This window comes from Dryobates pubescens, chromosome 26 (assembly GCF_014839835.1).
Source record: "Dryobates pubescens isolate bDryPub1 chromosome 26, bDryPub1.pri, whole genome shotgun sequence".
Classification (NCBI taxonomy): Eukaryota; Metazoa; Chordata; class Aves; order Piciformes; family Picidae; genus Dryobates; species Dryobates pubescens.
The window spans coordinates 8,241,585-8,265,303 of NC_071637.1; the positions used below are offsets into that span (position 1 = coordinate 8,241,585).

General features: G+C 46.1%; 1 protein-coding gene across 2 annotated transcripts in view; it reads right to left on the reverse strand.

Annotated features, from left to right (window-relative positions):
• Positions 1 to 20,398, reverse strand: part of NFATC2 (nuclear factor of activated T cells 2) — an 83,517-nt gene extending 63,119 nt beyond the window's left edge. For both annotated transcript variants that reach the window (XM_054173612.1, XM_054173611.1), the window contains exons 1-3: positions 20,254 to 20,398; positions 11,046 to 12,072; positions 9,418 to 9,586 (exon numbers count right to left, since the gene is read on the reverse strand). In XM_054173612.1, coding sequence (XP_054029587.1) covers positions 9,418 to 9,586; positions 11,046 to 12,072; positions 20,254 to 20,398 — 1,341 coding nt within the window. The remainder of the gene's footprint in view (positions 1 to 9,417; positions 9,587 to 11,045; positions 12,073 to 20,253) is intronic.
• Between the last annotated feature and the right edge of the window lie 3,321 nt (positions 20,399 to 23,719).

A 23,719-nucleotide genomic window follows, 5' to 3' on the forward strand; every position in this document is an offset into this window, starting at 1 on the left:
GGCTTCCACTAGTGTTACAAGCTTTTGCCTTCACCTTTCTGACAAGCTTCAGAGCCAAATTTATTGGGGATTTCTAGTTTGAGTATTGCACACCTGCAAGTCTGCATGCAAACACTGATGCCATGCCAAACCAGGAGTATCTACAATTCTTATAAGCACCTATTAAAACCTCCAGCAATAACCTATTCAATAAAGACACCAATTGCCTTAGAGAGTAGAAGGGAATAATTTGTTTCCCATGCATCCCAACAGAGCTTCGCTTGTCAGGAATTTAGGTTGTTCTCTCCTGGGAAGAATAAAGCTGCATCTTTAAAGCTGATTGCACACATCTTCCTGTCTAGACAACACAAGCTACTGCCAGAAGGAAAAGATAAAACTGGGGACTGAATTCACTAGTCTCAGTGATTTTATTTGCTTAAAAGTAATCATCTCTCTTGCTTGTTTCAGCTCACTGTTACACGGAGCTTAGGCCATTAACTGCTGCATATTACTTGCTATCTCCATGTGAAAGTCAATCCAGCTTCCCCCCAACGGGGTGTGCATGTGTGTGGTCAGCTTTGAGAGCAGCACTGGGGTGATTCAGATCGACCATCCCCGGCCGGTAGTGAAAAGTGGGAAAACAGAGCTCGACTAGCAACGTGTAATTAGAAGCAAATACAAAGCCGTGTGAGAAATCGCTTCCTCCTACTGCTTCCCTTTTCCTGCTGTACACAAGAAGATAAGAAAGCACTGAAAGGCTCGCCAGGAGAGGCACGTGGTTGTGGCATCAGCTGCCCTAGAAGGAGCCCCAGCCTGCCCAGTGCCCACCTTCCTCTAGAAACAGCAAGAGCCTGCAGAGTTAAACCTGTGTCTTACAGATTCACAGATTGCATTGGTTGGAAAAGACCCTCAAAGGTCATCTTGTCCAACCTCCTTGCAGGCATCAGGGACACCTCCAACTAGATCAGGCTACCCAGGGCCACATTGAGACTCATCTTGAGTGTCTTCAGGAACAGGGCCTCAACCACATCCCTGGGCAGCCTGTTCCAGTATTTTACTATTCTCACTGTAAAGAACTTCCTCCTGATGTCCAGCCTAAATCTACCCTCCTCCAGTTTCAAACCATTGCCCCTCATTCTACTGCTACAAGCCCTTCTAAACAGTCCCTCCCCAGCCTTCCTGTAGGTGCCTTTCAGATATTGAAATGTAGTTTTAAGGTGTCCCTGGAGCCTTCCTTTCCCCAGGCTGAACAGCCCCAATTCTTTCAGCCTGTCTTCGTACAAGAGATGCTCCAGCCCTCCAATCATCTTTGTGGTCCTCCTCTGGGCCCTCTGCATCAAGTCCCTCTTGTGCTGGGGGCCCCAGAGTTGGACACAGTACTCCAGGTGAGGTCTTAAGGCTTTTGACAACACAATTATTCCCATGAAGCTATTTTCTGTTCTCAAACACTCTGCAGTGGACAAGAAGAGGATGTGCTTGTCAGAACAGCCTCAGCTTGGTACAGCCTTTCTGTTGCACCTATTTAGCTCCCATCCTGGTGGAAGCAACTTTGTGTCTTGGATTTGATCATTAAGTCTCATCATTAACACTCTCAGTGAAATAACTTCAAGGACTTTTTGGGAGGAGGGGTCTTTACTGGACAATACCCCTACCAACATGGAAAAATTCACTGCATTGTCTTGGGAAGAGTGGTGTATCAATAGCTGTCAGTAATTAAGACAAAGATCTCATCTAGACACTGTATCATGTAGCAGCTTGCCTGCCTGCTTCACTTAGAGCTGACATTGAGCAAGAAAGTTGAATTTTGTCACATGTTTTTGTTCAGTTTAATGTGCTAGAGACACAGCAGAAGAATGCAAACCAGAAGGAAATCTCTGCCTTGCTTCTTTTTGCTCCTTACTGAAGCAGTACAAAAAGGCCTCCAAAGATAACACTTAAAACATCTGATTCAGCTAAATTGTGAGGTTTTATTATATTTAATTTTAAGCATTTCTTATTTTGGTAACAATTTTGTCAAAATTCCAAGGACTGAATCTCCTTTTCTCTGCTGCTCCTTGCAGTAAATGATAACTGGACTCCCAGTGTCTAACTGGGATTTTTGCTTCCACCTGAAGTTAAAATACAGGTCACACAAATATGCCAGCTCTTGGGAGAAAGCATCTGGGGGATTTTGTTCCTGACTGTCTTGGCACTGACCTTACACTGCAACACAAGCAAGTTGTTGCCTCTCTGTGCCTCAGTTTCCCTACCCCCATGAAGATCCTGTTTTCAAGATGCTTTCATTCTCTCAGCTGAAAGTTTGAAAGAAGAGACACTATGCATCTGACTACTGCACATGTACAGATATGGGGATTTGGAGATCAGATTTGCATAGATAGGTGAAAATATGAAATACTTCCTACTAAGAAAACCAGCTGTGCAATTCAACAGCTTCCATACACATCCATGACAAAAGATTTAAGCTTCCCCCAGCACAATAAAGCTGTCTCTGCCACAAGTAAACCAGAGGGTGCAAACCTGACTTTGACGAGATCACACTGGGGGAGTTCCTCAGTGCAGGGCTCTGCCACCAGTTTGCAAAATCACTCCCTTGCTGGCTGTCAGAGGCACTGTGGGAACCAGCCTCCAGCCCAGCTGGAGCAGAATGGAGGGTGATAAGCTTATCTGCTTTCTTATCACTTAACCCTGCAGCTTTCTCTGCCACAGACAGGCAAGGCAAAGCAGCTTCCAGTGCAGCCCTGGGACCATCATTTTGTGCAACCAACACGTGGCAGGAGGCATGAGAGAAACCCTGCTGACATGTCGAAGATGGGACAGCAGTAGCAGCAAGACCATCTTGGAGTTACTAATTTCAGTCTGAGATGATTGATTTCACTGCACTGAACCAAATCCTCAGAGCTGAGACCTCTGCCAGGGCTTAGTGCCAGACCTCCTGTGAGGTGGGTTTGGGGTCTGGGAGCCATACCATGGCCTTTGCTCAGACACTGGCTATTTGACTGAATGTCAGCCAGATTTTGGAAAGGATCTTGGGCAAAAGCATTTTTGGGAAAAGAAAAAAAAAAGAGAGAAAAAAAATATGAGGAAAAAAAAAAAGCAAGCCCCAGGAACCTCTCTCTCTCTTCCCTAATTTCTTTCTCATGCTGAAACCCACAACACAAGGCATGCTCTCAGAGAGAGAATAACTCAGGTCTGCTGGAAGCATCAGGGTTTCAACAGTTGTTTTAGAATGAAATGGAAACCCTAGGAAATTTTCACTGAGCAGCAGCAGGCAAGAGGAGCTCAGTCCCTTTCCCCCCAAACAGCCATCATCCCAGCGAGCACAATGCTCCCCTTAGACATGGGAAGCCCAGGTATGAGCCCTCACTTGGCATGAGGCTCTTCCAGTTCAACAGACATGGGTCTTGGGAGAGGAAGGGAGGAACTGGAGGCTTGGCTGGACAGTGAAACCCATGAACAGAGAGCTCATATCTCAATTTAGAGGACTCTATCCACCCCACATGAACTCCTGTGGACACTTAACTCATCCTGCTCATGTCAATGTTACTGCAGTGATGGACGCATCCACATCCATGGCAAACTGCCATCAATTTGAACTCTGGTTTACTGTGCACTTACTCCCTCATGTACAGTCCTGCAGTGGAAACAGACATGAAAGAGTAGGCTAAATCTTGCATCTGCCTATTCCAGGTATATACTTAATCCAAGGAATAACCCAAGATGCCTGCATCTCACAGGCATCACACTCAAAACAGTTGGTATACTTTTACTTCTCCTCATCTCTGCCAAAATTGCTTTCCATCAGAAGCAATGCATTCTGAATTGGGTTCAGAAGTTTCAGTGAGAGCTTTTCATTCACTCTTAACTCAAAGCAGGCTGGCACATGAGAAAATTCCCTAGCTCTCTCAAGTACACATTTCACTGATCATCTGCCCTGTACCCTAGAGTAATTCTGCTTGTCCTCTCAGGGGCAACCTGGACTTGCTCAGCCATAACACCTAGGTGACAGCATCCCTTTCACACAGGGGGATGCAGACTCAGTTTAAAGACTTCAAGTGTCAGAGGATGCATTTTATCTCTGGTTAAAATCTCCCAGCAGTTGATTATCCTTACCTCTATCCAGCAGTTCTCTCAGTGCCTTAGTTAGAGAAGCATACAGCTCAGCTCTTCCTCTAACCTCAGCTTATTAGATACCGTATTTGATATTCTGTTTTTCAGTCCAGTCTGTAGCTAGACAACAGCAAATACCAGGTTCATCTGCATTTGACTGCACTACATTTGATTTATCTAGCAATTTAATTTCCTTAGCGGCTTCACTGAGCATTCAGATAGACAGATCTCAAGGCACAGCCATGCTGTCAACATGCAAGCACGACAGTGTGAGGGGTAGTGACCTACCCTTAATTTGAAGGTGCATTAGTTTAAGAATATTTTCCAGAATGTACCTAAAAACCTGCATTTTTATCCCTGCACCAACACATGTAACAACAGTAAATATATCCGTGAGCCAACAGCTCAAAGCTCAAGAGGCACCTACAATTACCCTAGTTGTGCAAACAAGCCCAGTAGTCCTGCAGGTAAATCAGGCATGAAACATGCAGTCAGTCTGTCACATGCTGTTCTCAGCTCTAGGCAGAAATCCCTGCAAGAGCCAAAAGCTGCCAAGAGCCTGTGCAAGGCTCCTACTCACTAGAAAAGGGAAGCAAAGGCCACAAGAATGGTATAAAGATGTGGCAGAGCATGAGCACAGCACAGCTTGCCCACAGAAGTGCAACCACACAGAGCTTCACCCTGGACCTCAGACTTCTCCTTCACTGAACAGGGGAAGATAGGAAGATGGGCAGAAAAGGACAAACCCAGCCCCTCCAATGTGCCCACAGCAGTAAATCTTCCTGGGCAGACTGGTTCGGGTTTCAACAGGAGCACATCTCCAGCCCAGCCTTACTTGTGAGAGTGTGAATCACAGCATCAAGCTGTGATTTGGTTTTGAGCTTCCATCAAAGGTTCTGGTTTCACTAATACGCAAAGGAATTAGCTGAATGTTGGTAGCCACATACAGTTAAAAGTCAGGGCCCCATGGGAAGCCTAGGCTTGAAAACAATGTCTCCTTTGACTTCAAAACCACAAGAGAACACATACAGCAAAATTCAAACAGAAAAGTGGAACATACATTTGTTATTGCAAAGCAGCTCCTGTGTGCTCCATTAACAACTCTACCAATCCAGCTTCTTTTTAATTAAAAGGAAAAAAGGCAGTGAAAGTCACCACAATTTTTAAAGTTAAAGCCCAGGGGAAATCTGAGTTGCCTGTGCTGAGCAAGAGCCCCTCTCTCCATAAAGCTTTTCTGCTTTAAAGAGAAGAGAGGAGACTACATGGGCATATAATGGGTTGGGGTACCCTGTGCCCTCCACTGCCCTCCCGTTGAGCACTGGGGTTTTGTAGTCCTGGTCCATATTTGGGTGTTGGTATACCAAGTTCAACAGTTGGGTAATGTATTTAATTTTTACCATTACTATCAAGCCAGTAAAGGAGATGTAATTGTGGCAGCAGGATGATAGCTGACAGGAGAATTACATGCCCCCACTTTACTTCTGGAATCATGACCATGGGGGGACTTGTCCACTGCTGCCAGCAGAAGGGCAACTTGCACCTGACTTGCCCATTACTACCATGCTGGAGGTTACTGCTCCTGAACCTCTGCTAGAGGAACTGTCAACAGCTTTCTGTGTCATCTGTGCCAAGAACAGAAGAGATTGAAGACTGCAGAGATGGTAGGGGTAAGCAAACCTCAGCTTCATCATTGCTCTGCAGGATTTCCTTGCTGTTCTTAGCAACTTAACATCTAGGAGATGCTCACACTGGTGTTCAACTTGCATCCCTAAAACAGAAGCTCTGTTTTCCCTATACTTAACAAAAAGCTGTAGTTTCCTCCCAAGAAGGATGCAGAACACCTAACTGAGAGCCTACGCTTCTCTGTGTGACTCGTGATGGTCTCTGAAATTAGATGGTGTGAAGATTACATGACATGCATGGCTTCTGTCCCCCCCACCAAGGCAAACAAAGTCAACACCCTCTTCCATCTGGCCCATCTAGCCAGAGGTTTTGATTAACCAGACTCTTATCCTGCCATGCTTGGAGTGCACAGCTAGTGCAGAGCCTTGTGCACAAACTCTCGGGGCTAGACATGTGAAGAAGAGGAAGCAGCATCAGAAAGATAAACCACAAGATAAAGCCTGGAGGATGAGATCTGCTAGTCTATAGCTTCAGAGCATCCAAATCTGCGTGCAAAGGGCAGTTTTCAAAACAGAAATATTGCAGACCAACACCATGTTGCCAAAAAAATAGTCAACACTTGTTTCCTCCACAAGGTTAAACTGGATAAGGAGGCACCTGGAGGGTTAATTTAATGGGATTTTTTTTTTTAAATCAAGTATTTTTAGAAAGAGATTGTATTTTAGAAAAGGTTATCAAAATAGTGGAAAAACAGTGTAACAAAAGTGACTGGAAAAATATATGGGCCATGAATGGAACATTCAGCCTTAGTATAAAGGCTACCACTTTGGTGAGCTTCTCCCACTTAAATATTGAGAAGCCCTGCTTGTCCTAAGTCCATCTAAGAGATTTAAATTTGCTCTGGAGGGGTCCTACTGCTCCACAAAAAGACATGGGTGATGTGTTCATATCTCTCATTTGAGAGAGCGCTGTGGGTCCCCAGAACCAGGTGTGCAGCTAGCAGGAGAACCTCAGCCCTGACACCCCTGCCATTCCTGGTCTGAGTCCAAACACAGGTGGAAGCTGTTGAAAGCAATGTCATTTAATTTCATTGCAATCAGTCACCTTTAATTTGTGTGAACTCCCCTCAACACAGCACCTACCTTTCAAAAATCTCTCCTGTTACACTGTGTACCCTTTGCATCTGACAAGAACACAAAGGTTAAAATTCACTACGGGGAAAGGAGGTGGGGAAAAAAACCCCACAAATTAAAAAACTAAAACTAAAAAGTAAGAAACAGTGAACAAACAAAAAACCTTGAATCCAAAGAAATTATGGCATGAAAGCTTTGGATTTTACTAGCCTTCCCAAGCTTCACATGTCATAAACCATACAGGTGCAACTACCTCACTGCTCAGCAGCCATATGAATCTTGTTATGGTAAAGTGAAGACAAATCCCACGAATATTTCCAGGTTTATAATAAACCTTCATAAAGAAACTGTCCATGTTTTGCCCATATGCAGGCACAGCTGTGCAGAGACATCTGCTCGGGAAACTAACGTGGGTCTTTGCCTTTATAGTTTAAGATCCTTAAGCTAGATGGCAAATTATGAAACTAGGAACATCATGATGTTCCTGTCTCCACCAGAAAAATCTAAATCCCTCTTTGATGGATACTGATTACAGGAAGGAAACAAAGCACCTGTATTTCCCCATGTCACCAGAAACTCCTCTAGTGCAATAAACATCCTTACTTTATTTGTAAGCAAGCTGAGAGAAGAGCAAGTGCTGTCTGCCCACTTAGCGCATACATTCATGCATCTTCAAACATGCCACAGGGCTACGAGTTTGCCAGCTTCATAAACTGACAAGATTGCATACACCAGGCTATGTCAAATGTGATTGCTATTTATTATCCTGCACCCTTTACTCAAATATCCAGTCCATACTTGGTAGTCCAGCTCAACTGAGGTAAGCAAATTAATTGATTTAATAATTCGTGGCTTGATTTTCACAGGCAGTGAGCCAACAGGGGAGTATCTCACATATGTTTGAAGTTAATCACAAGCCAACCAAGTGAAATTTGTTGTATTGATCACATGCTCAAAATTATGCACTCAACTCAATGTTTTCCTGGCTCAGGCTTGCCTTAACAAGTCCTGACTATAACAGGAACATCTGTAGGATGCACCCCAACTTGATTTAGTGAAAGCTGTAGCTGATCTGTACAGCTGCCACACAGCATTACCAGCAATATCATCCTGGCACCAGAATGGCACTGTCTGAAGTGAGAAGCAAATGCATGAAAAGACAGATGTGACCCCAAATGGCTGCAGTGCAGCTACTCAGCCATTATTTTAAATTACCCTTCACCCTCCACAACAGACTAAGGGCTCAGCTTATCCACATCTCAAGTCAGCAAAGGGACAAATCTGTTGCACTTATCACTGTCAGCTTGGATTTCATTCACTGTTTTCAGCAGGGTGACTTCCCTTCTCACAAGCACAGCTAGGACCAGAACTGGACTCTTTAGGGCAATGTAAATGACACCTCAAAAGAGATAGAAAAATGTGTTCTTGTAGTAAAATCAGCCCAAATCACAATGGACCTCCCACCTAAACTTATTCAGCCTTTCTCTACAGCACTACAAAGCTGACAAACATGCCCTCTCTAGAGTTACAACTTCATAGAGGGGCCAAACATTTTCCTGAAATCATCCCCACTGCTATGTCATTATCTTGCCCTGCTGTCTCCTCATGACATGGCTATTATAGTCAGAAGTTTCCTCTTGGCAGCATACATCCAGGATAAAACAAAGGCAATGTTACCACAGATGAGGAGCAAAACTGCATGCAAGGTGGGACATAGCATCTGCAAGTTACATATAAACCAGCACCAGATTAAAATGGATGCCTTGAGTGCTTGAATTGCACTGGGGTGAAATTCTCTGACCCAAATTTAAATAGCCTTAAAGTTAGGAGTTCTACAACAGAACCAGAGGACAGAAAAACAAAACCAACCAACCAACCGCCTGAAATTGCTAACAAAAAAGCAAATGCATGAAAGACATTTCTAGCCAAAGTCAGCTGTTAATTCTGGGGAAACTTCACTTCAGCATCCATACCTTCCTCATCCAACTCCCATTGAGCTTAATTAAGGTTGCTTTGCCTTTCTTCAAACCTCAGGTGAATGTGTACAAGTCTTGTACAGTTTGGCTGCATGGACCAGAGAGGAGCCAAGGTAAGGTACAGCCAGAAACACAGGTAGCAATTCTGCCACATGGGCTTGCTCTGTGGCACAGCTCCAAAATCCACATTACACCACTGGCAGGGGCACGTGGTACCACAGTCTGAGTTTGGTAGGTCACCAAGTTTGAAATCCAGGCTTGATCTGTGTGTATTTTGAACCTCACAAAACCCCTAGTTTACACAGAAGACACTGCTGTTGAGACAAAATGGGCTCAGCTGAAATTCAGACACAGCTGGGTCACACAAGGTTTAACATACAGCCCAGAACAGGTTGCAAATACTTAGCCTAAGTTTCTGAGCTTTCAAAAGCTAATCCAAACAAACTTTCCAAACATTTAGGACTTCACCACAGTTCAACTCCAGACACTTCAAGAACATCTACGAGCACTCCTAGGTTTAGACGGTCCTCCTCTTTCAGGCTCAGTCCCCTCCAGCAAGACTTTCAGAAGTGAACCCTCCACATGCTTTTCATGCTTACCTGGACAACAGGGTGGCCTCCAGTGGGTGCCTTGACAGCCCCTCTGCTTCCCTCAGTCTCGTAGTGTGCCCGGTGGTGGGGCTTTGGCTGCACCTCAATGCGCAGCTCATAGGAGCCAGACTGGCTGGAGAGTGGCCACTCCAGGGGCGGCAGGGACTGGACAGGTAAACTGGAGAGAGGCACACATCAGCTGCAACACTTTAGCACTTCATTTCTCAAAGCCCCTGTCCCTTCTTCCTCCAATTGCCACACAGAGGATGCTCTTGCCAAAACATTAGGAGCCTGCTATCAATTTTGGTAAGGATATGCTGTCCTGATGACATCTGATTACAGACTTCAGGCTCATAGAATCATAGCATACACTGCACTGGAAGGGACCAGTGCAACACCCCACCCCACCCCCCAGAAAACAGGGCTATCCCCAACTAGATCATATTGCTTAGCACCCTATCGAGCCTGACCTTGAATGCCTCAGAGATGGGGGCTACCCCACGATGAATACAATAATTTCTGTGCACCCATCTCCTTGCAGAAGAGAACAGAATATTTCTGTCTTAAACAGAAATATCTAGAGCAGTTAAAAAGATCCTCCCCTTTTCTCTAGTTCGATCACAGAACACATATGAAATATTAACCCCATTTGCCATTACTTACCAGTTGTGTAAATCAGTCATAATTATCATTTCCATAGATGCTAAAATGCACACAAATAAAATCCCAGTTTTTCTTACCTGTTATTACCTTTCCTGTCATCAAAACACACACAGGTTTATAATATGAAATTACTACATTTCAATTTACAACCAGGGCTTGCACTGGATTTCCAGTAACTCTAATTCTGTTAGCTCAAACTGCTGCCAGGACCAAGCCAAGGAAAGCCACAGTCCATGTTCTTTCACTCTCAGTTTGTGTTTAGCAGGTTGGGAACCGCACAGGATAACGTCAGCATGGGGACAGCCTTGCACCAAGAGGGATGGCAAGGCTGACAGGGTGCCAGCAGTGACTGCAAGTGGAATCACACATTTGGCAACCTCCATCCTGGCAGATGTGCACCACTCAGGGTCCAGACCTGTGCGCCGCCAGTGCTGGGCAATGGAGGGAGAGGATGAGCGCAGTGCCATTGGCTGAGATTTGGGTTAAATGACAGTTAACAAATTAACAACTGGCAGTAAGTCACTTGGGGTTGACCAAATGCTCAGCCTGACTTGGAGCAGCACAGCCTATTTTGAATCAGGAAATATTAAAAGTATTTTCATCCTTGAAGGAAACTTGTAAGCAAGACATTCTCTTAGAGAATTTAGAAATGTGATTGAGTCCTTCTCTTTACAAGCTGCAGGATGAAAGGAGTGTTGACTCAAAAGCTGCTTGCAATCTGCTTTTTAGGGAAATAATTTGGAAATCTGCATCTGTCACATGCTGTGCTATCAATGAACAGCTCTGATGATGGTGCTCTCAAGCCCTGACTTTTTTTATAATGGATTGGGCTCTCACTAACCAGTGCTGTCCCTGAGCAGTTTGCTCTGGTCTGCAGCAGGATCTGCCCAAGGAAATACTCCCTAGGGATCATTATGCATAACAGAGGGTATCACACCATGAGAAAACACACCACCACAAGAAATGTTACATACCTGCAGATAGGTATTGCAGGCACCAGTTGTTTTGTCCAGGATGGAGGTACCAACAAAATCGATTCTGGGGCTGTGTTTCTTCTGTCCTCCTGCTCACAAGGCCCATGGAAGTCAACAGTCTGAAAGACGTGACATGGAATGCTGTTTTTGTGGGAAGGCATTGATGAAGGATCAGGGCTGGTTTTCCAAATTTTCGTGGGAACACCACAGGAAGGATCTGTAGAAAGGCTGCTCATAGCATCCATGGAAAGAGAAGCGTTGGGCAACTGTGTGTATGTAACTGAAGAGTTGTCTTCTCTCAAGGGGATGCGAGGAGAGGATTGTGGAGAGGGGGTCCTTGAGTGTCGTGGAGAAGTGGAGGGCAGCTGGGTATTGTAGAGCTCAGTGCAAGAATACCTTCGTTTTGCACCTGGTGATGAAGACCTTGAGTTGGGACAGGGTGATGGTGAATGTCGTCCCAAGCAGGTTTCCTCCGTGATGCTTGTTCGTGGTGACATTATTGGAGAGGTTCTAGGAGAATAATGAGTATGGATGTTTTGAAACTGTGGACAAAGGTCATCACTAGGACCATTATTTGGTGAAACACATGGTGATGTGCAAGGAGATACATTTGTCTCTGAAATGAAACTTGCAGAGGAGCCGCTACTAGCTGGGCTCAAACACAGTGGTTCTCTGTAGCCCTCAAAGCCAGGGACAGGCAGGGTAACCCTTGGGCTAGTGGTAGCTGAGTTTGCCTGATGTTCTACCAAAAGAACATCTGTGTCTCTGCTGCGGAAGGGACCCCCTGAATGAATCAGTTCATGATATGGAGTAATTTCAATCCTAGGGCTTGGAGCAGAGGGCCCTGCAGCGTTGGCAGGGTATGTAGGTGTTGTCCCTATGCTATCTGGCTGTCCATATCTGCCCATGGGATCTGCAGAAAGGCTAGAAAAAGGCAGGGGGCATGGCTTGAGGCCACAGTCCAAGACATCATGAGCGTATGTAACTCCAGAGGTTGGGCTGTTGGTTTTATGTGGAGTCGGTTCTTCTGGAAAAAGAAGGGTCTCTTTAGGACTATAAATATTAGTACAGCAACTGAGCAATCATGGATATTTTTTTAAATGCATATTTATAAACTGGTTGTGATCTGATATTAGGTAAATAATTGTTTCATTCTTTTTAACTGCAGTTAATGCTTGTGAAAAGTACCGGATTAACAGCCAGGGAAGCTCAAGCGCTCAGAGCAGAGCAGCATGGACAGAAGCACTGCAAACACCTCCACACCACCCAGCCAGGCTCCTACTACCTGAGCCCTGAGCTAGATCACTGGGAAGGGTCAGCGCCACATCAGCCTTTCTGCCCACTTCAAAGCTGGCCTTCCTACTCCTTCTGCCAAATATAACCCTTAGTGCCAATTGGAGCTTTCTAACTTTGGTCAACCTTTGTCACCTAGGAGTTGGCATGAGACCATCACGTCACAAAACCACTTCCAAATAGGTCGACATAAAAACAAATGGTTGAGGAGCAGCTTTTGGTGGAGAAAAATCTTCCTTACATAGCAAAGTCCAGCCAGAAAAGGCTTCATGAAACCAAAGCTGTGCTCAAACTCCTAAATTAAAACATTCTGCATGATGCTTTGTTTGGGTCCATATCGTGTCAACAAGTTATGGTGAGAGGTTTTGCACATGAAAGCATCAGATGATCAGAAAACACATTCACAAATATACAATAGAATCAAAAAAAAGGAGACAGATAGAAAGGATCCAGCCCCATGGCTACAGGCAATCACTTATTCCAGTTTCAGCTCAAGGGCCATTTTTGCCAGAGAGGTATTTTAAAATACACAATAAAATCTAAGTGCTCGGTGCAACCTTCTATCCTGGTGCAAAAAAATCCTCCATTTTCAGAGATTCTCAGGTTTGCAAATCATCCTCAGGTTGCAGAGCATCAGGATGCTTCTAAGCAATACAGAATTCCCACCAGAATTGCTGAGCCCAGTTCTGACCTCATCCCAGCCCCCCACTGGGTGCTTAATGGCAACAGCATGCAAGAGCAGAGTCATGCCAGGTATCCCCAGGACAGACTCCTCAAGTTACATCAGCTCCTGTAGCTTCCTCAGTCTGGGACCTGAATAATAGCCATCATGACACAAAAGTGTGCAAAATACTACCAAGATTCATATGTTTTTAAAGATGTTGATGTATCCAGCAGGAAATACCCAAAAGAGCTCCACCGTTTGAGATTATTTCACACTATCTGCACACCCCTGGGCACAGATCAGTACATGTCATAGGCAAAGAGGGTTTCATTTAAATATTTGAATAGCTGTTCCAGCATTTTCTCTAACTCCCACACTAGAGGAGGCAGCATTTCCCACAAACAAATAACCCTGTACATGAAGCCAGGTAAGAGCTGACTCTGCTTTCTGCAAGAGTAGCAGAAGTTTGTAGTGAAACTCCTACAGACAGAGAGATTGCCAGTTAATTTCAGGGGAGTTCTGTTCTTTTTCAGTATCAAATGCTTTCAAGTGTGACAGCAAAACCCTCCACTGATTTTCGACTTTTTGTACTCAATGCTTTGCACAACCTGGAGACAACTCCACAAAAAGAATACTCCACAAGAACTGCTGAGCCTTGGTGTTTAGTGGGAAACCCTGACAGGCAACCAAACAAAGTAACACACAGAAAGTTTATGTGACAGGATGGGGCACCACTGGGAGAGCGCAGCTTACGAATTTCTTAAGGTTCCCTCTGGCTTTTAATCCCAGCACACAGCTGTTTTGGGGATGGCAAAAACAGCAATGAGCAACTGAATCTTGAGCTGAACATATTTTTAGCACCACTGATCTCTGATATCAGAGCTTTGGCATTTCCAAGACTGGTGTGTCATTCACATCACTCAAACTCTGACGCATCAAGCCTAAATATTGATGCTACATTTCACTTTGAATAAGACTCATCATGCCTCTGGACTCAATAGAGCAACACACCCCTCCACAGGCACACCAAACATCACTCCCACCACTTTTGGAAGAATCACTCCCATTTAAATTGATGCAGGGAAGCAAAGTCAGCACCAAATCGAGTGAGGTCTGACGCCAGGACTTGAGGCAGCACTCACAGTGACCAGCAACTGCAGAAAAGCCCCCCAGGCTGAAGAGCTTTGTAACAACAAAGAGGCAATCATTTCAGTTCCCCGCTCAACACCCTTCCAGTGAGAGCTGCCCTCACCACAGGTGTTAAACCACTTTATCTGTGCTAGACACACCAACAGCAGGTATGGAGTTTGCAACTCCTCCCGACACAAGCTGAATAGCAAAGCTACTGTGTGTAGATTCGTGTTGAGGGGTATGAGAAAAGCAAACAAGTATTTGTATACACACACGCAACTTTTAAAGTCTTCTGAATAACACAACCCCACCCACGCTTTCTGCCCATTAAAAACCGGGCTTTGGGGGACTTGCTTTTGCTTTGCTTTTCCTTGAAATACTGTGTTTACATGAGCACTTTGATCCTTAGCACTCACTCTCAAGAGGATTCATGTTTCAAATATTAGTAACAATGTTTATGCACGACAACAAGCTGCAGCATGCCCCTGCCTGCATGCAGCACCTTGGCAGAGCACTCCTCCAGTGCTTTACTGGCCACGCAGACTGGGATTGCTCACCCAGCAAAGCAGGAGCCCTTTGCCAAGCAGACAACACCCACAGCCTTCTGTACAGCAAAAATATTTCGTTTCCCCCCACATGGCAAATGAACAATAAAGCAGGCAGAGGCACTGGAATGTGGGCAAGACTGCAGACATGAAAACGTTGGCTCATTTGAAGAGTGCCCAGGGGACCACACTGGGCAGAGATGCCCAGAGACTGAGGTTGTGTCTGGAGCAGGGAAGAGGCTGCTGGCCCTGACTCATCGACACAGCTTCGTCAGGACCTGGGGCTTAGGGAGCTCTCTTGACCGAGTCCCAGCCCTGCACAGCTTCAGAGGTACAATGAAATCACTGTCCCGGGTGCTACTGCCCACGCCTGTGATGTCATGGTCTGTCACCATGGCAATGACAGTGATGCCACAATGCCAGGCTCTGACCTCACCAGGAGAGGGAAAAGGGGTGGCTGGGTGAAGCAGCAAGTGCTGCTTTCCAGAAGCAAACGGCTCTTCTACCAAGATCAGGAGCAATTCTGCTTTTTGCTTCAGTAGGAGAAGACTGCCTGCCCCACTCCCAGCCAGCTTGGCTGGGGTTTGGAATCCGCTCGAGGAAGGGGCAGACCTGAGCCAACATCCTAGCTTACCCAGGCCAGCAACACAGTTTGGTTTTGTAAACAACATCAAGCTCCTGGCTTTGAGAGGGGACCAGGAGAGCTTGCTGCCCAGCAACTCAGCTGCTTTCCCCCTGCGTTTGCAGAGACCAGCAGGAATGTGGAGCAGCCTGGGCACAGGAATGGCTCCAGGCAAATAGCCCAAGCAATAACCACACTCCTGCTGTCAAGCTGAGCTTGGTTAGGATGGCAGGAGCTGAGGACAGTGAACTTCACACTGTTGGCCCTCTGCCACACTAGACATGACAGGGAGCAGCCCTACCACCCACCAGTTGGGCCCCCCAATTAGGTGAGAGGCCATTGCACCCCATTACCAAGGAAAAATAATGTGACAGAGCAGCCTAAGAAAGGTATTTTTCCAGACCTGAAGCAGCTTTGAAATCTCTGTGTAGATGCTCAGCTTTGCACTCAAGGTTATGCCACCTTTGAGGGTTCATCTGTCCCTGCATATTACATCCTACAATATGACTGAAATACTCCTGCAAAGGACTGGACACTGCTTTTCTAATGGACATCTCAGCAAGCAGCACAGCAGCTTCAGCATAGCTCCTCTGACACCCCGCTGAGTCTACAGCTACAGTGCTTCCCCACCTCCATTCAGGCATTTCCCAGCCTGAGGTTTCACTGCTGAATCATTCTCTGACTCAGTACCAAAAGATCCTCCTTGTTTGAAAGGGGGTTATAAGAAAGCAAGCTTCCCACCCAGACCACACTGGCACCTCCTCAGGTTCTCAGTCAGCTTTACTGTCAGCAAACAGCCTACTCCCCTATGTCACCCAAGTCCCATGAATAGTGAAGTCCTGCTCCAAGTCCCCTAGGAGCCCAACCAAACTCCTAGGGAACCTACCCAGACTGCCAGCTCTTATTCCCCACTTTTTTCCAAAGCCTTACCATTCCACAGAACCATCTCTCCTCACCACAGGGAATGAAAGCAGGGCTCTGCATCATACTGCATTGTAAATAAACAGCAAACCAACTCTTCTAGACAGCCTGAGGAACCCTGCAGGCAGCTCAACCAACTATCTGATGGCCAGGCCCTCTCCAGGTGAGGGTCTTCAGGACTGCCATTAGAACCCATTTACTAGAGGAGTTAAAACACAGGTGAAAAACATCAAGGGATTTAAGTTTCCAAGGACTTAACCCTTAATTTAACAAACACCTTTTCACACACCTCTGAAAGGCAGAAAAGAAAAACCCCACCATGTCCTGCTGGGCTCCAGGGATTTCCCAAGCTGGACAGGATGAACACCAGTGTGTGTACACATGGCTCTGCGAGGGCCCACCCTCTGATGGTTTTTAAACAAGGCAGTAACTTCAAAGCCATTCAGTGAGCCAAATGTGACCTTGCCAATTAGCATGAAATTAGGGAATAACAGATCACCCCAGCAACTGCTTATACAAATCATCATCTAGGAAAAGCTAAAGATAGCTGCCTGCAGGACAAGGGAGCCAAGGGGAGGGCAGGGGGAGAAGGTCAGATTTGACCTCATATCCGTTTGCTGCAGTGCAGCTCCTGGGATTTCAATGCAGCTCCTTATTTGCATAAGCAAAAGAGTGCAATTTTTTATTTTTTAAATTAATTTCACTTATGGTCTTTTGACAGGGCCAATCCAGAACGTTTTTGCATTTTTGAGCAGCAGAGTCGTCTGTTATCTACACGAGCTGCTGGGAAGCTCAAAGTGAAAGTTGACTTCCTGAGTGAAATCTGCTCTTCTCTGTTACATGTGCATGTTTGTCTGCTCGCTGCAGGGCTGCCACCCAACACTGCCGGCTCTGTTACTGGGCCAGACACCAGCGCTGAGCTGCTAGCAGATTTTCTTTTAATAGCTTTGGATTGGGGAGAAAAAGAAGGAACAAGGCAAATTATACAGGGCTTGACACCTACAAGACGTGGCAACATCCCTGGGAGCCCGTCTACACACAAGCAAGCATTTACAGGAACATCAATATTTATAATGCTCCCTGCTTCCCCTCTCTATATTATACATAAACAGACCTTGCAGATCCATATCACCAGGTGCAATGTCAGACCCTGCTGAGCTACAAAAGGCTTGAGCCTATGAGAAAATGCTCTTTCCAATTTGCATTCATGCCTCTTGTCTTTGGGCAGAGTTTTTTACCATTATTTAAAGATGGGGTTTGTTTGCATTTTAAGTTTCCAAACACCCCTCAGAGGAACTGCTCTCAAAAGGCTCAACCTCATCACTCAGCAAACAAAGGACAAAAGTACATGAAGTGCACTACTGTTGTCTGGCCTTTCAGTATTTTGTCTCCCACAAAAACAGGTATTATGGAAAAATACACAAAGCAGTCATCAGAACTTACCCATCTGAGAATCCTACTTGTAAGAGTTAGTTAAATGATCCCTGACTTTCTGTCAGTCTTCTCCACTGAGAAAGAAGGTTATTCAATGCCTTTCAAGTTTGAAATAACCTAAAACTTGGGATACTACCGGCAATACTTCCACAGGTACCTCTAAAGGGAATGCATAGAAGGATTTAAAAGGAGACAGAAAACGTCTACAGTGCCCAGGTGCAATCACAATTTCAATTGGATACGCCCTTTGCCCCAATCTCCCAAAGCTTCTTCACCTGTGCCCACCTCTGAGTTCAGCCTGCTGACAGCAGATGTTTCTGATTTGCAAATGATGAGAAGAGGGTAGCTTGTTAAAGCCTGGCAAGGAAGGCTTAAGTAAAAGGCATATGGAAAATGGCACTTTGTACAGCACTCCTGCTTTTGGAAATGGCTGTCTTGGAAAGGAGTATCTAACATTGAGGATTTTTATTTACCCTAATTTTCTCTGTTATTTTTACAGCAATCCATGTTCCTGTTGTCTCAGGCACATATAAGCACTACTGAATGCCATCTGCTTTCAGACAGGATATTTCTGGCATTTCCATGGCAACAAGTTGTGATATAGATCCTACTTTTAAAGCACATGCTAAGATGGATGCTGTCAAACCCCAACCTTTCAAAAAAATGTTCATCAGAAATAAACTCTCATCCTGATCCATTTGAGAGTCCTAAATTTACATTTTTCCCCTTAAAAAAAATAAGGGGGGGGGGGGAATAATTAAAAGTCACTTTTAGCATGTTTACAGAGATTTGTTATTACAGGACCTGTCATGAGTGGGTGGAGCAGGCCAGACACTGAGGAAACCAGAACCTCTTTCAAACAAGCTTTGAATGTAGGAACCAGACTGAAGTGCTGGGATTCACAGGCACTCCTATGGTCTTGGTTCCGTTCTGAGTCCTCCACTGAAAAGGACTTGTTTTCCCAAGTGCAGTTCAGATGAGGCCAGAACTGCACATGACACCGAGCATCGTTTACCACGACATGTGGATTAAAGCCCTGTCTCAAAATTTGAACATTTTCTGTTTGCCTGTAAACATGCTTTAATCTTTTGTACATTAAAGGTCACAGATGTATATGGGATTGCTTACAGACTCTAGCTGGTGCCTTTTCAAAGCAAGAGAGAATGTTCTCCAGATTACAATGCTAGGATATATGGTTGTGATCTTTTTTGTTTTCTTTTTTTTTTTTCTCTGATTTTTTTAAAATGCTAATTATTTCCATCTTTGGAACAAACAAAAATTACTACTAATTATGGTTTCCAGTCATTCAAATGTGGAGAAAGCAGGCTCAAGAAGGAAGTGACTTCCATTACAAGCATACACTGCTCTGCATTTATGTGGTCTGAAGATTTAAACTTTCTAACCCCCACCTACGTACTACTATATTCAGTGGGACTTCCCACTTCAGGCTTCACAGCAGTACTCTCTACTATAAAGATGTGAAAAACACCCGACATCTGAAGCTTTCACTCAGATTTAATACCTTTTCATTAAAATCACTGACCTTTCCCCATCATGGCTTTAACTACATTAAACCTTGAATGAAAGTTTAGCTTCGTATGGTTGACAACATTAACCACAACATTAACCATCCTCACTCATCTTTGTTGCTGGTTTAAACAAGTAAACAAAGAACAAAACTCAGTAACAGTTCTCCATTTTGCTAATGATACCACGATTCAGGCCTAATGGGTTCCCTTCTCCTGCACTCTCCCCTAGGAACACATCTCGTTCTTCAAATGCCCTAAAGAAATGCCGCTTCTCAGCTGTGCAGAAACACACGTGTATCTTAGAAACAACATCCCAGCAATTCTTTCCTCTAGGTCCTGCCTCTTTTGCCTTTGTCTGGTTTATACAAATCCATATTGTATAGAATAGGAAGGATTGGGGTTTAGTACTACCATTTAGAAAGTCAGGGAACACTTGCCATGGTGCTTTTAGTATCAGAGGCTTGCATAAACTCAGAAAAGCAGAACTATCACTGTTAGCTTTAGCTTATAGTGTTTGGACCCAAACTGGAAACTGACTTTTGCTAGCTCCTTGCCACCCAAACAGGATGGTCAGACTCTTCTCAGATAACTAACTCCTTGGGACTCCTAGACCTGGTGCTCGAGCTGCCTTTTTGAGTTTCCAGAACACCCTCTCTACCATCATGATGACGGCCACAAGGAGACCAACCGACCTCAGCTCTTCTGCCTCGCTTTTCAAAGCTGCACTCTAATAGCCCTGTGCACAACTGTGTAGACAACAGCGAGGTCGGATGGTTCATCACCAGAGGGGGACCAAACCAGCTGCCACCAGTGACACTGCCGGGTCGCAAGCCCTGCTGGCCACCTCAGCAACTCAAACCCGAGAAGCGCAGCCCTGGGCACAGCCTGTCAACGGCACACAAGGCTAGGAATCCGCAGCTGGGACGGGCGCAGGCGGGCACAGCGGGGCACAGGCCCAGCAGCAGACCCAGCCAGAGGCCCGGCACCATCCCGGGGCTCTTCCGCCCTCCGAGGGGCTGCTGGAGGGCGCTGGCAGCGCCCGGTCCTGCAGCGGCGGCTCCTCACCAACCTTCGATCGGCTTCAGGTAGTCGTAGTCGAAGAGGATGGAGAAGTCCAACTCCTCCTGCGGGCTGCCCTCCGGGGCTGGGCCGGGGCCATGCCCGCCTCCCCCCTCCTGCGGGTCGGGCTCCGGAGTCTGGGCTGCGGCGCTCATCGCGGCCAGAGCCAGCCTGGAAGTGGCGGGACGGGAGGGGAGGTTCGCCCGGCGCTGGCCGGCTGCCGAACGGAGCCCCAAGTGCGAGAGCCGCCGCGAAACCCGTCGGTATCCTTCCAAGTACAAGTAGAGAGGAGTTCGAGGGGAGAAAAAAAAAATAGGGAAAAGGAGAGCAAATAAGCCAAAAGCTGTCCCGGGGGCCGCTGAGGAGACTACCCCCGACGGCGGCGGTGCGGGCAGCGAGCCCCGGCGGTGGCACACGAGGGCGTTTGGTGCGACCAGCAGTGGCAGCTTCCTGCTCGCGAGCTGCCACCTGCCGCCGGGGCCGCCCCCGGGGAGGAGGAGCTCGGCCCGGGCAACACCGGACCTGCAGCCCCGGGGGAGAGGGGTGCCTCGATTGGCTGGGGGGGACGCCTGCAGGGGTCGTGGTGGGAGAACAGAGGACAGGGAGTGGAATGGGCACGAGAACTGCAGGACTGCGAGCGGGGGAATGATTTTGCAGAAGGATGAGAGCCTCCAGAAACCGCACTCTGTCCCCTGTCGGTGAGCTGCTCTGCCCTCTTACCAGAGACTGAGCATGAATTGCTGTCTTGTATGCAGCCTCTTTCTCCCCGGCAGTCGGGCCTTTTTCTGTTGAGGTTTTCAGTCTCCAGCAGCCCAGGTACTGCCCTTGCCTTCTCCAGGCTTCATGGATTCTGTTCCATGTGCTTCTGCCTCCCAGCAAGCATCATCTCATTCTGCAACCACAGGCCGACCTCTCTTAACTGGAGCACCTTTAGAAGCATCAAGTCTATCATGCACAAGGCCTCTGTTCTCCCCTGCCTTGCTCACAGTGTTTCCTAGAATGGGCTTTTGCTGCATTCCCTGCTGACCACACTGCCAGTGCTGCCAGCATCCTCAGGTACCCTCAGCCACCTTCACCACATTGATTCTATTCATCAACATTTTCACCAGTCCTTCACAGGGTGCTGATCTCTGCATCCCAACAGCTTTCCACCACTGATGGCTGCTACAACCAGCAATGACTTCACTCGTGGGTAACTGGAGATCCTAAATTTGTGTTTTTAGAGCATCTGTGGTCAGAAGACTCTGTTCCCTCACTTACCTCATTTGTATGGGCCCCTTCATTAGTGTAAGGATGTCTGTGAGCCTGAGAAATGCTTAGTCTGTAGACAGAGAAGGGAGGCAAAGGCAGAGGGACCAAGATAATTTTAAAAGTACTTTGGTGTTTACTTCAGCTTGTTTTTATTTGCTAAGCCCTGTTAGCATGGCAGCATTAACTGCAAATCTGACCTTGAGTTATTTGTCTAAGGTCACAAAGTCTGTTTTATAGAACACACAGAGCAGAGTCTCTACATTTAGGCTTACACCCCAACACCTTTATCATTAATGTGGCCAGAAGGGTAGTGACGAATTGCCTTCTCCTTACACCATTTTGCTCCATCCTTTGCCAGTCCAGAGTGCAAGAACTTGGACTCTTTCTATGCTTTGAACTCAGTTTCTACATTGAGTTTCTGAAGAACCCCCAGCAACAAAGTTTGTACTGACCAGTCACCCCACAGCACCTACTGGGAGGCACCTATTGGTGAGCAGAAGTGTTGCACTGCACTTTCAGGCATGAAAGGGGAGTGAGGAACTACAAAAACTAATGTTGTGGAAGCACAAAGGCAGGTAGAGAACAATCAGACCGGAATTAGGCCTTTATGGCATTAATCTGTTACTGGGAGGTGCCAATGGATAGGGAGACCTGACTTCCAGAAAGAGCAGATGATCCCACAGGTGGGATGTTCCAGGGTTTGTACTGAGGTGTTTACAGAAGGAGATGGTGAGCTGGAAATACTGGGAGCCCTACTGGTACATTCGTGCTATGCATTTCCCCCTGAAGTGCAATTTAAATGGACAGGAAAAGCCATTGTGCCATAATCACAGCCACTAGATTAGTGAGTGATTTCACTGCAATCAATGCCATCGTTTAACTCAACAGAGACTAAAAGGGCAATATTTTCTCTCATTAATGCATAATATGCACAGTAACACAATAGCTTCCTTGGACCAAACTATTTGAACTTTCTCTTGCACATGCTGCTAGAACAACCGGGAATGATGTTTTGCTGGGTTTCCACATGGTCAGCACACAGCTCTGGGAGCATGTACACACACTTGTGTAAGCAGCATGAATAGGTCATAGGCTGTGTCTGTCTCCTCTTGTGCAATACGCTGCTGCTTCCTGACCCAGCGTGGCTCCTTGCTTGGTGAAGGCACTGCTGGAGCCTATTTTGAACAGGATTCAGTGCTCACTCTGTGGTTGAGCTGGAGACCGCAGTTCCAGTCTACCTCATCTGCTGCGGCAATTCCTGATACTACACGGAGGCTCTTGCTCGCTGTAGTTTCATAGTGTCTGGCTTGGCCAGAGACAGGGCCCTGCTGCCGTTGGGCACAGACAGGGAAGCCTGTGCAGCTGGTGATTAGTGGTCTTGGCTACCGGCATTCCAAAACGAGGCCACCCCAGAAAGCTGCAGATAGGGTTGAGCTCTTACCCTCAAGAACGTGTGTGGGGAAGGGAGGCTGCCAGCTCCCTGGGGAACATGTGCTGCTCTGTCTGAGGGCTTGATTCATTCCAAATTGTTTAAACGTGAGGAAAACATATATTATATTGGCCTCTTTATATATCTGTTCTAAAACGATGCTTACTGTTTGCTGGAGCACTAGCCTTTTATCATTAAAATTCATTAGGAAAACCAAATATACTTGCTGATCTTGGCTTAGCACTAAAGAGAGCTGTCATCCTTGCAGCTCACAACACATGGAACGCGATTGGATAGCATCATTTGTATTAGCCACAAAATGAAAAGACGTGAACAAATAACATTGGCCTTTTTAAGTAAGATATAGATGATTGGCAGGAGAGCATGGGGAAATGACCCCAATTTCTGCTAAATCTCTATCCAACCCTTTATCCTCTATTTACTAGCTTGCCTGCAATTCATTAAGCATGTGAAGTCTCCAACTTATCCTCAGCTACTTCTAGAATTAGTAAGACTCCACAAATGGAAAATGTACCTTTTGCTTTCCAAGATGACCATGTCATCCAAAATAGTTCCATCGCTAATACATGTAATCATAAATTCTGACACTGGCGAGGAATGAGGGTGACAAGACAGCAATGAGAAAAGTGTTAGAGAAATGTAGGAATTAGCTCAGCTTATAGGACTCAACTCTTTTGCCCAGCACACAACGTGACAGATGTCAAGGAGCAGTAGCTGCCAGGCACACAATCAACTGGATTGCCCACCCAGTCCTTCTGTGGGTTGCAGGGTACAT